The following is a 13241-nucleotide window of genomic DNA, read 5'->3' as shown; positions in this document are numbered from 1 at the left end:
TTTTTTGTCCCGCTTCTTCTTCCACATAATTCATCCGATTCACTCCGTTCCACTTTTGACGTATTCCAAATATTCACGAGATGAGCGCTTCCATTTTTCTCGTTCCGAAAATTTTCCGATTTCGCAAAATTCGCGAATTTACGACAAATTTTTCCCCATTCATTCTCAATGGCAGATTCGACATTTCACATTTACGTCATTCCCCTTTTAAATTCACCTCATTCAGCACATTCAAACCACATTCGGAATGATTCTCGACATTCCCAAAATTCCCAAATTCAAAAAATTTCACGTTTTCACGTTAAAAATTTCGACAAAATTTCACAAATTTCCGTTTTCACCTCTAATTTGTACAATTTTTGACCGATTCAACCCATTCCAACTTTCAACTGTTCATCTTTTTCCTACCTATTCCACACCTTCCCACTTACAAAAATTTCCAAATTTTTTATTTTGAAATTCACACCAAATTCTACAAAATTTCGTTTTTCTACTCTAATTTCTACATTTTTCAACCGATTCAACCCATTCCAACTTTATTCACTTTGATTACCTCATCCTTACCGTATTCACCCCCTTCACCCCCACTTCCACTATGCTTACACAATTCAACCCTTGACCCCCACTTCCTGTGTGGCGGCCATCTTGGATTGACCCTGAAGTGCTCCCAATGAACCTAGAATGAACCGGAAGTGCCCCAATTCGAACCGGAAGTGACCTTAGGTAAACAGGAAGTGACTTCAGGTAAACCGGAAGTGACCCCAAATCAAACCGGAAGTGACCCCAAATCAAACCGGAAGTGACCTTTTTAAACCGGAAGTGACCCCAAATAAACCGGAAGTGACCTCAGCTAGACCGGGAATGCCTCTAATCAAACCGGAAGTGACCCAAATAGACCGGAAGTGACCCAAATCAAACCGGAAGTGACCTTATTTCAACATTAAGTGCCCTAAATACCTACATTTGCGCTAACTTTTGCAAATTTTGCCCGATTAAACCCGTTTCAACATTTTAACCCCAAAAGTGAACCTCCTGAAGCCGTTTTTTTTCCTTTTGTTCCAAATTTGCAAAAATTTTGGCGCAATTTTTTTTTCTTTTAATTCCCATTCATTCTCTATTAGGATTCAAGATTTGCTCTAACTTCTACATTTTTTAACCGATTCAACTCGTTCCAACTTTACACTGTTCATCTTTTGCCTTCCTATTCCACAACTTCCCACTTACCAAAAATTCTCTACAATTTTGTTTTTCTACTGTAATTTCTACATTTTTGAACCGATTCAACCCATTCCAACTTTATTCACTTTGTTCACTTTATGCTTACCATATTCACCCCCTTGACCCCCACTTCCAGTGTGGCGGCCATCTTGGATTGACCCTGAAGTGCCCCCAATGAACCCAGAATGAACCGGAAGTGCCCCAAATCAAACCGGAAGTGACCTTAGGTAAACAGGAAGTGACCCCAAATAAAACCGGAAGTGACCCCAAATCAAACCGGAAGTGACCTTTTTAAACCGGAAGTGACCTTTTTAAACCAGAAATGACCCCAAATAAACCGGAAGTAACCTCAGCTAGACCGGAAGTGCCTCTTATCAAACCGGAAGTGACCCAAATAGACCGGAAGTGACCCAAATCAAACCGGAAGTGACCTTATTTCAACATTAACTGACCTAAATAGCTACATTAGGCGCTAACTTTTGCATTTATTGTCTGATTGAACCCGTTTCAACATTTTAACCCCAAAAGTGAACCTCCTGAAGCCGTTTTTTATCGTTTTGTTCCAAATTTCAAAAAATTTTGGCGCAATTGTTTTTTCTTTTAATTCCCACTCATTCTCTATGGGGATTCAAGATTTGCTCTAACTTCTACATTATTTAACCGTTTCAACCCGTTCCAACTTTCAACTGTTCATCTTTTGCCTACCTATTCCACAATCTCCCACTTACCAAAAATTCCAAACTTTCAAATTTGAAATTCAACCAAATTCACCAAAATTTTGTATTACACTTCTATTTTCCACATTTCTCAAGAAATTCAACTAATTTCAACATCATTCGGCATCATTCCCCAAGAAGTGATTCAAAGTATTCGCCTTCACACGCAATTTCTCCAGAAATTGCATTTTCTAGTTAGTGTGAAGGTGAAGACCTTCACACTATTGTTATTGCTGTCCTTTATTATTATTATTATTATTATTATTATTATTATTATTCTACTTATTCCGCTCACTTTTTTGTCCGTTAACTACTTCCACATACTTCAACCGATTCACTCCGTTCCACTTTTCACTTATTCCAAATATTCATGACATGGGTGCTTACATTTTTTTCGTTCAAAAAATTTTCCGTTTTCACAAAATTCACGATTTTGTGGCATTTTTTTCCCCATTCATTCTTAATGGCAGATTCAACATTTCACATTTTTGTTGTTCCAGTTTGAAATTCACTTATTTCAACACATTCGAATCACATTGGGGACATTCCCAAACTTGCCAAATTCAAAAATTTCACGTTTTCACTTTTAAAATTTGCACAAAATTTTGCAAAATTTCACAAAATTTAGTTTTTCACTTCTAATTTCTACATTTTTCTACCGATTCAACTCGTTCCAACTTTCAACTGTTCATCTTTTGCCTACCTATTCCACACCTTCCCACTTACCAAAATTTCCAAATTTTCAATTTTGAAATTCACACCAAATTTTCCAAAAATTTAGTTTTTCCCTTCTAATTTCTACATTTTTCAACCGATTCAACCCATTCCAACTTTATTCACTTTGTTCACCTTATGCTTACCATATTCACCCCCTTCACCCCCACTTCCACAATTCAACCCTTGACCCCCACTTCCAGAGTGGCGGCCATCTTGGATTGACCCTGAAGTGCCCCAATGAACCCGGAATGAACTGGAAGTGCCCCAAATCAAACCGGAATTGACCCCAAATGAACAGGAAGTGACCTCAGGTAAACCGGAAGTGACCCCAAATCAAACCGGAAGTGACCCCAAATCAAACCGGAAGTGACCTTTTTAAACCGGAAGTGACCTTTTTAAACCGGAAGTGGCCCCAAATAAACCAGAAGTGACCTCAGCTAGACCGGAAGTGCCTCTAATCAAACCGGAAGTGACCTAAATAGACCGGAAGTGACCCAAATCAAACCGGAAGTGACCCCAAATGAACCGGAAGTTACCTCAGGTAAACCGGAAGTGACCCCAAATCAAACCGGAAGTGACCTTTTTAAACCGGAAGTGACCCCCAATAAACCGGAAGTGACCTCAGCTAGACCGGAAGTGCCTCTAATCAAACCGGAAGTGACCTAAATAGACCGGAAGTGACCCAAATCAAACCGGAAGTGACCCCAAATGAACCGGAAGTGACCTCAGGTAAACCAGAAGTGACCCCAAATCAAACCGGAAGTGACCTTTTTAAACCGGAAGTGACCTTTTTAAACCGGAAGTGACCCCAAATAAACTGGAAATGACCTCAGCTAGACCGGAAGTGCCTCTATTCAAACCGGAAGTGACTCAAATAGACCGGAAGTGACCCAAATCAAACCGGAAGTGTCCCCAAATGAACCGGAAGTGACCTCAGGTAAACCGGAAGTGACCCCAAATCAAACCGGAAGTGAGCTTTTTAAACCGGAAGTGACCTATTTAAACCGGAAGTGACCCCAAATAAACCGGAAGTGACCTCAGCTAGACCGGAAGTGCCTCTTATCAAACCGGAAGTGACCCAAATAGACCGGAAGTGACCCAAATCAAACCGAAAGTGACAATATTTCAACATTAAGTGCCCTAAATACCTACATTTGCGCTAACTTTTGCAAATTTTGCCCGATTAAACCCGTTTCAACATTTTAACCCCAAAAGTAAACCTCCTGAAGCCGTTTTTTTCCTTTAGTTCCAAATTTCAAAAAATTTTGGCGCAATTTTTTTTTCTTTTAATTCCCATTCATTCTCTATTAGGATTCAAGATTTGCTCTAACTTCTACATTTTTTAACCGATTCAATTCGTTCCAACTTTCAACTGTTCATCTTTTGCCTTCCTATTCCACAACTTCCCACTTACCAAAAATTCTCTACAATTTTGTTTTTCTACTCTAATTTCTACATTTTTCAACTTATTCAAGCCATTCCACCTTTCAACTGTTCATGATTTTCCTACCTATTCCACAACTTCCCACTTACCCAAAATTCCAAATTTTCAATTTTGAAATTCACACCCAATTTTCCCAAATTTCCTTTTTCCCTTGTAATTTCTACATTTTTCAACCGATTCAACTCTTTTCAACATCATTCTGCAGCATTCCCCAAGTATTTATTCAACCTCTTCACCTTCACACGCAATTTCTTCAGGAATTGCAAATTCTAGTTATTATTATTATTCTACTTATTCCGCTCACTTTTTTGTCCGTTAACTACTTCCACATACTTCAACCGATTCACTCCGTTCCACTTTTCACTTATTCCAAATATTCATGACACGGGTGCTTACATTTTTTTCGTTCAAAAAATTTTCCGTTTTCACAAAATTCACGATTTTGTGGCATTTTTTTCCCCATTCATTCTTAATGGCAGATTCAACATTTCACATTTTTGTTGTTCCAGTTTGAAATTCACTTATTTCAACACATTCAAATCACATTGGGGACATTCCCAAACTTGCCAAATTCAAAAATTTCACGTTTTCACTTTTAAAATTTGCACAAAATTTTGCAAAATTTCACAAAATTTAGTTTTTCACTTATAATTTCTACATTTTTCCACCGATTCAACTCGTTCCAACTTTCAACTGTTCATCTTTTGCCTACCTAGTCCACACCTTCCCACTTACCAAAATTTCCAAATTTTCAATTTTGAAATTCACACCAAATTTTCCAAAAATTTAGTTTTTCCCTTCTAATTTCTACATTTTTCAACCGATTCAACCCATTCCAACTTTATTCACTTTGTTCACTTTATGCTTACCATATTCACCCCCTTGACCCACACTTCCAGTATGGCGGCCATCTTGGATTGACCGTGAAGTGCCCCCAATGAACCCAGAATGAACTGGAAGTGCCCCAAATCAAACCGGAAGTGACCTTAGGTAAACAGGAAGTGACCCCAAATAAAACCGGAAGTGACCCCAAATCAAACCGGAAGTGACCTTTTTAAACCGGAAGTGACCCAAAATAAACCGGAAGTAACCTCAGCTAGACCGGAAGTGCCTCTTATCAGACCGGAAGTGACCTAAATAGACCGGAAGTGACCCAAATCAAACCGGAAGTGACCATATTTCAACATTAAGTGCCCAAAATACCTACATTTGCGCTAACTTTTGCAAATTTTTCCCGATTAAACCCGTTTCAACATTTTAACCCCAAAAGTAAACCTCCTGAAGCCGTTTTTTTCCTTTTGTTCCAAATTTAAAAAAATTTTGGCGCAATTTTTTTTTCTTTTAATTCCCATTCATTCTCTATTAGGATTCAAGATTTGCTCTAACTTCTACATTTTTTAACCGATTCAACTCGTTCCAACTTTCAACTGTTCATCTTTTGCCTTCCTATTCCACAACTTCCCACTTACCAAAAATTCTCTACAATTTTGTTTTTCTACCTTAATTTCTACATTTTTCAACTTGTTCAACCCATTCCACCTTTCAACTGTTCATCATTTTCCTACCTATTCCACAACGTCCCACTTACCCAAAATTCCAAATTTTCAATTTTGAAATTCACACCCAATTTTCCCAAATTTGCTTTTTCCCTTCTAATTTCTACATTTTTCAACCGATTCAACTCTTTTCAACATCATTCTGCAGCATTCCCCAAGTATTTATTCAACCTCTTCACCTTCACACGCAATTTCTTCAGGAATTGCAAATTCTAGTTATTATTATTATTCTACTTATTCCGCTCACTTTTTTGACGCTTAACTACTTCCACATACTTCAACCGATTCACTCCGTTCCACTTTTCACTGATTCCAAATATTCATGACACGGCTGCTTACATTTTTTTCGTTCAAAAATTCCAAATTTGAAATTCAACCAAGTTCTCCAAAATTGTGTTTTTGTTCTCTAATTTTTACATTTTTCAGCCGATTCAACCCATTCCAACTTTCAACTCTTCATCTTTCGCCTACCTATTCCGCAACTTCCCACTTACCAAAGATTCCAAATTTGAAATTCAACCAAATTCTCCAAAATTTCATTTTTCTACTCTAATTTCTACAATGTTCAACCGATTCAACCCATTCCAACTTTCAACTATTCATCTTTTGCCTACATATTCCACAACTTCCCATTTACCAAAAACTCCATCCATCCATCCATCCATCTTCTTCCACTTATCTGGGGTCGGGTCGCGGGGGCAGCAGCTTTAGGAGGGACTCCCAGACTTCCCTCTCCCCAGCCACTTCATCCAGCTCATCCCGGGGGATCCCAAGGCGTTCCCAGGCCAGCTGAGAGACATAGTCTCTCCAGCGCGTCCTGGGTCGTCCCCGGGGTCTCCTACCGGTGGGACATGCCCGGAACACCTCCCCAGGGAGGTGTCCAGGAGGCATCCTGATAAGATGCCCGAGCCACCTCATCTGGCTCCTCTCAACGTGGAGGAGTAGCGACTCTACTCCGAGTCTCTTCCGGATGACCGAGCTTCTCACCCTATCTCTAAGGGAGAGCCCGGACATCCTGCGGAGAAAACTCATTTCGGCCGCTTGTATCCGAGATCTCGTTCTTTCGGTCACGACCCATAGCTCGTGACCATAGGTGAGGGTAGGAGCGTAAATCGACCGGTAAATTGAGAGCTTTGCCTTTTGGCTCAGCTCTCTCTTCACCACAACGGACCGGTACAGGATCCGCATTACTGCCGACGCTGCACCGATCCGCCTGTCGATCTCACGCTCCATCCTCCCCTCACTCGTGAACAAGACTCCAAGATACTTGAACTCCTCCACTTGGGGCAGGATCTCATCCCCGATGCGGAGAGGGCATTCCACCCTTTTCCGATCGAGGACCATGGACTCGGATTTGGAGGTGCTGACCCTCATCCCGACCGCTTCACACTCGGCTGCGAATCGTTCCAGCGAGAGCTGGAGATCACGGCCTGAAGAAGCCAACAGCACCACGTCATCTGCAAAAAGCAGAGACATGATGCTGAGGTCCCCAAACCGGACCCCCTCAACGCCTCGGCTGCTCCTAGAAATTCTGTCCATAAAAATTATGAACAGAATCGGTGACGAAGGGCAGCCTTGGCGGAGTCCAACCCTCACTGGGAACGAATCCGTCTTACTGCCGGAAATGCGGACCAGACTCTGGCATCGGTGATACAGGGACCGAACCGCCCTTATCAGTTGGCTCGGCACCCCGTACTCCCGAAGCACCCTCCACAGAACCTCCCGAGGGACACGGTCGAACGCCTTCTCCAAGTCCACAAAACACATGTGGACTGGTTGGGCGAACTCCCATGCACCCTCGAGGATCCTGCCGAGGGTGTAGAGCTGGTCCACTGTTCCACGGCCAGGACGAAAGCCACACTGCTCCTCCTGAATCCAAGGTTCGACCTCCCGACGGACCCTCCTCTCCAGCACCCCTGAATAGACCTTACCAGGGAGGCTGAGGAGTGTGATTCCCCTGTAATTGGAACACACCCTCCGGTCCCCCTTCTTAAAGAGGGGAACCACCACCCCAGTCTGCCAATCCAGAGGCACTGTCCCCGATGTCCACGCAACGTTGTAGAGGCGTGTCAGCCATGACAGCCCCACAATATCCAGAGCCTTTAAGAACTCCGGGCGGATCTCATCCACCCCCGGGGCCTTGCCACAGAGGAGTTTTTTGACTACCTCAGTGACTTCGACCCCAGAGATTGGAGAATCCGCCTCAGAGTCTCCAGGCCCTGCTTCCTCAATGGAAGGCGTGTAGGTGGAATTGAGGAGGTCTTCGAAGTATTCTCCCCACCGACTCACGACGTCCCGAGTCGAGGTCAGCAGCACGCCATCCCCACTGTAAAAAGTGTTGACGTTGCACTGCTTCCCCCTCCTGAGACGCCGGATGGTGGACCAGAATTTCCTCGAAGCCGTCCGAAAGTCATTCTCCATGGCCTCACCGAACTCCTCCCACGCCCGGGTTTTTGCCTCAGCAACCGCCGAAGCCGCGTTCCGCTTGGCCATCCGGTACCTGTCAGCTGCCTCCGGAGTCCCGCAGGCCAAAACGGCCCGATAGGACTCCTTCTTCAGCTTGACGGCATCCCTTACCGCCGGTGTCCACCAGCGGGTTCGGGGATTGCCGCCACGACAGGCACCAACGACCTTACGGCCACAGCTCCGGTCGGCCGCCTCAACAATGGAGGCGCGGAACATGGTCCACTCAGACTCAATGTCCCCCGCCTCCCCCGGGACGTGGGAAAAGCTCTGCCGGAGGTGGGAGTTGAAGCTCTTCCTGACAGGAGATTCTGCCAGACGTACCCAGCAGACCCTCACAGAGCGTTTGGGTCTGCCAGGTCGGACCGGCATCTTCCCCCACCATCGGAGCCAACCCACCACCAGGTGGTGATCAGTTGACAGCTCCGCCCCTCTCTTCACCCGAGTGTCCAAAACATGTGGCCGCAAATCCGATGACACGACTACAAAGTCGATCATCAAACTGCGGCCTAGGGTGTCCTGGTGCCAAGTGCACACATGGACACCCTTATGCTTGAACATGGTGTTCATTATTGAAAATCCGTGTCGAGCACAGAAGTCCAACAATAGAACACCGCTCGGGTTCAGATCAGGGGGGCCGTTCCTCCCAATCACGCCCTTCCAGGTCTCACTGTCATTGCCCACGTGAGCACTGAAGTCACCCAGTAGAACGATAGAGTCCCCAGAAGGAGCGCTCTCCAGCACTTCCTCCAGGGACCCCAAGAAGGGTGGGTACTCTGAGCTGCTGTTTGGTGCATAGACACAAACAACAGTCAGGACCCGTCCCCCCACCCGAAGGCGGAGGGAGGCTACCCTCTCGTTCACCGGGGTGAACCCCAATGTGCAGGCGCCCAGCCGGGGGGCAATAAGTATACCCACACCTGCTCGATGCCTCTCACCGTGGGCAACTCCAGAGTGGAAGAGAGTCCAGCCCCTCTCGAGAGGGCTTGTACCGGAACCCAAACTGTGTGTGGAGGCTAGTCCGACTATATCTAGTCGGAATCTTTCTGCCTCGCACACCAGCTCGGGCTCCTTTCCAGCCAGAGAGGTGACATTCCATGTCCCAAGAGCCAGCTTCTGCAGCCGGGGATCAGACCGCCAAGGTCCCTGCCTTTGGCTGCCGCCCAGCTCACATTGCACCCGACCCCTTCGGCCCCTCCCACAGGTGGTGAGCCCATGGGAAGGGGGACCCGTGTTTCCATTTCGGGCTATGCCCGGCCGGGCCCCATGGGCGAAGGCCCGGCCACCAGACGCTCGCCTTCGAGCCCCGCCTCCAGGCCTGGCTCCAGAGGGAGGCCCCGGTGACCCGCGTCCGGGCGAGGGAAAACAAAGTCCATTTATGTTGTTCATCATAAGGGGCTTGGGTGAGCCGTGCTTTGTCTGACCCCTCACCTAGGACCCGTTTGCCATGGGTGACCCTACCAGGGGCATGAAGCCCCCGACAACATGGCTCCTAGGATCATAGGGGCAAGCAAACCCCTCCACCACGATAAGGTGACGACTTGCGGAGGGGACCAAAAACTCCAAACTTTCAAATTTGAAATTCCACCAAATTCTCCAAAACTTAATTTGTCAATTCTAAATTCTACATTCATCAACTGATTCAACCCGTTCAAACTTTCAACTGTTCATCATTTTCCTACGTATTCCACAACTTCCCACTTAACAAAAATTAAAAATTTTCACAACAAATTCTCCAAAATTTCGTTTTACACTTCTATTTTCCACATTTCTCAAGTAATTCAACTCATTTCAACATCATTCGGCATCATTCCCCAAGAAGTGATTCAAAGTCTTCGCTTTCACACGCAGTTTCTCCAGGAATTACATTTTCTAGTTTCTATGCGTGGTTTCCGCTGCAACTCACTTGACATCTTTGCGGGACAACTTATCAGGACAGCGACTTCATTTAGCCTTCTCACTCACAGATTCCACTGGATTCATAATCCCTCTTTTGTTTTGAAGGATTCTAGAGAAACACCTCCATCATGAGGATCTGTAGTCAAGGTGATCAGTTTAGGTAGGCAATCAGTTTTTTGCCAGTCAGGAGCACCTTCAGCGTTTTCTTGACAAACATTTGGAGAAGGTTTTTATGGTTAGGGTTGCTACAGCCCAGGTCCTTTTTGTCCAATACAAACCGGCACGCATCATCTCCACATCAGACGGTCCGGTCCGTGCGTGTGCCAGTCTGGACCTGCACGTACTGCGTTGTTGCCATCTGGTTCTCAATTAAGCGATGCTCACACATCTAGACCTGCGTGGACTGCTGCTTTGCTCTGTACACTTCAGACCCGACTGGACAAATCCATTACAGACGTGTCTAGACCAGTTTAGGGCAGTCCAGATCAGTCCACATTGGCTCCACGACCTGCTGTGCTCTGTTCACAGTTTTGTCTACCCTGGTGAAAAACAAAGCCTTGGTGTTGCTCGAAGTGAAAAGTCAGCCAAGTGCCTCTGGGGAAAGTTCCTTGAGAAACAAACACACGTCTCCTCTGAGTGAAGAGCAAGAGGTGTGTACTGTCAAAGTCAAACCCTGACTCCTCTTTGTTCTTTCATCATATCAACCCCCTTTAGCCTTTCCTGGGTTAACAAGGAGGTAAAAGAGCAGTTAGCATGCTAGCATGTCACTCTAGTTCCTGCCCCCTCCTCGCATTTCACACCACACCCCTCACCTCGTCCCTTTTCATCATATCTCACCCTAAGTCTTTTAGCAATGGCCTTATGTAATTTCACAATCACAAGGTGATCTATCCTTGCTGTGTGTTAGCATAGCAACAGTTAGCATTTGACTTTCAAAATGTAGGTACTTGGACAGAGGTTACAAATTTGAGTACCTATCGATCTGCCTTTTTGTTTTTTGCTAAACAAAAGACTTTCACTTGTTGTTCTCTGTTAGCGTGTTAGCATTCCGTCAGCATGTGAAATTGGAACACTGTACGTAATTGTGCCTTCAGCTTGTTTCCTGAGCGCCGAGAGGAGGCGGGGCCTGGTCCGGTCCGGAGGAGAAGGAGCGCCACGTTGGACTTTTTTTTTTCTTTCTGCTGTTGTTTTTCTTGCTCCTAGCAAATTAATCAATCTTGAAAATGTTCCTTAACCCTGAAGTTAATCAAATGCACTTTGTTTGTATTCATAGAAGCTGATGAAATGGTGACCCATTTTTTTCTTGACTCAGTTTTAGTTATTTGATTTTAGAGCATTTTACCCCCCAAAAAAGGCCTCCAAACCAAGTTTTACCGACTTGGTTGAATTCATTGAACAAGGAAGCTCATCGTGTACTGTAAAACTAGGTGGCCATATTACGTAGTTTAGTTATTTATTATCAGTTTGTATTATTTATTTCCTTTGCAATCATACATATTTTATATGAAGTCTTTATTAGTAGCATAGTTTAAATTCATATTAATAGTTATTTAGAGTCACATCTGTTACAGTTTTCATGTACACGTTTTGCTTAAATCAATCTTTTTTTTTTGAGAACTAATAAAATCAAATGCAGACTTTAATGCTGCTGGAAATTGGTTGACTACAGAGTTTTTGCAGTTCAAGTCAAATTGCAAAACCACAGTCATTAGATTCGGCCTGAAGGTGCTGTCTGATCAAATTCCATCATCTCGTGGGCCTCTGGCTTCTAATATGAGGCTATTGAGATTACAGTTGTGCTTTCATTTCTCTTATTCTCCTAAAAGGTTTGCGTGTGGTCACCCCCGCTCCCCCTCCTCAATGTTCAATGTTGCATAGTGGCGAGCTGACACGGGCTCCGTATAGTGTTGCCACCTGTCCCGGATTTTCCTAATTGTCCCGGATTTTTATGGTCTATCCCAGAAAAAAAATAAAAAATCTGGGACACTGAGATGTCCCGGATTTTTGTACATTTTGTGCAGAATGTATATTTCAGTTTAATTGTAGCGTGCCAACATTCATAAACTTGTGCACAGCCTTACTAGTCTAGAAAAATTATGTAGCATACTAATTAGTGGTGGTTCAGTGCCGGCTCATTCTGAATGGTAAAGTGGAAACGGAGAGTGTGCGTTGACTTGAGTGGGGGTGTGTGTTCTCATAATTGGGGGAGGGATGCACTGTGGTGATTTCATCAGGCATGTGTTGTACCTGTGTAAGTAAATGTCCACCCATCCAACCATCCATCCATCCATCCATCCATCCGGCGATGCATAGCCATGTGGCTGTGCAGGCCGATGCGTGATCTGCAGGTCTTGCTACATGAGGGACAGGGGTTTATGGTGCTGGAGGGCGTTGGCCCTACAGCATGCTGAATTTTCCTTTTCCAAGACACGGTAAATACCTAATAACACAACGGCAATCAAAATAACCACATAATATTTTTGGCATTAGGCACAGTGGAAAACTGTATCCTTCCTGTCAACCCCGCCCGTGTCCTAATTCACTGTGGGTTTTATAGGCTTCCCAGTATAGTGTCTACAAATACAAGAGAGTCTCTTTAGTGGCGCGGAGGTAAACCACATCAACCCAAAAACAATGCGAGAAGACCAAATGGCTCATACAGGCGTGAGAGATGATGTCAAGCGAGTAACTGAGGCGTAAGAACAAATGTTTTAAGATTACGGATGGACAGCTCAACGGATCCAGACAACGGGCCCTGTGGTGGATTTAAGGGCAACGTCTCACATAATCATTGAGAGATTTAATAAGTTTGATGACACCTTCAAGTCGGAAAATACATCTTGGAGCAGGCTGACGAGACCAGGACGAGCGGCATTGCGTCTAAGAGGGGAGACGCGGAGGTGTTCCCGGTGAACAGTCAAGGACAACGGGTGAAGGCATTGCTGAACAGAGCACTGTACATACCATATTGGGAATGAGTGGAGCAGGGCGACCAAATGCAGCTTGGACCAGGGTTGGAGGATAAAGGGGAACAGACAGACCAACTCGCAGACAGGAACAGAAACTAACAGAAACAGAGACAAAGACAGAGACTGGAGACAAGAGACGAGAAACAAGAACAATCCAGCAGGGAGTGACAATCAGACCGGACTTAAATACGAGACATGCAACGAGAGGCAGGTGAGGGTGATTACACTGATCATCAGCACACAGGAGGGGAGGGGTGAG

The 13241-nt window shown here is 44.8% G+C and overlaps 2 protein-coding genes across 7 annotated transcripts in view; one reads left to right on the top strand and one right to left on the bottom strand.

The window, feature by feature from the left end:
- The window catches only part of reep6 (receptor accessory protein 6), a 15485-nt gene extending 3817 nt beyond the window's left edge, over positions 1-11668 (top strand). The window contains exons 5-6 of one of the 2 annotated variants that reach the window (XM_088393239.1): positions 10542-10663; positions 11108-11668. In XM_088393239.1, coding sequence (XP_088249365.1) covers positions 10542-10663; positions 11108-11119 — 134 coding nt within the window. In that variant the 3' untranslated portion in view covers positions 11120-11668. The remainder of the gene's footprint in view (positions 1-10541; positions 10664-11107) is intronic. The other variant, XM_088393238.1, reaches the window with a different exon arrangement.
- LOC148388033 (tetraspanin-33) overlaps positions 1-13241 on the bottom strand; it is a 21565-nt gene extending 8324 nt beyond the window's left edge. The window contains exons 1-2 of one of the 5 annotated variants that reach the window (XM_088393226.1): positions 12978-13241; positions 12261-12453 (exon numbers count right to left, since the gene is read on the bottom strand). In XM_088393226.1, coding sequence (XP_088249352.1) covers positions 12261-12308 — 48 coding nt within the window. In that variant the 5' untranslated portion in view covers positions 12309-12453; positions 12978-13241. The remainder of the gene's footprint in view (positions 1-12260; positions 12454-12977) is intronic. The other 4 variants (XM_088393228.1, XM_088393229.1, XM_088393232.1 and 1 more) reach the window with 4 other exon arrangements.

Source organism: Syngnathus floridae, chromosome 13 (genome assembly GCF_059516105.1).
Source record: "Syngnathus floridae isolate MCC-2025c chromosome 13, RoL_Sflo_1.0, whole genome shotgun sequence".
In the NCBI taxonomy this organism is placed as follows: domain Eukaryota; kingdom Metazoa; phylum Chordata; class Actinopteri; order Syngnathiformes; family Syngnathidae; genus Syngnathus; species Syngnathus floridae.
Note: the sequence above shows the minus strand (reverse complement) of the source record. Positions and strands in the feature narration are given on the sequence as shown.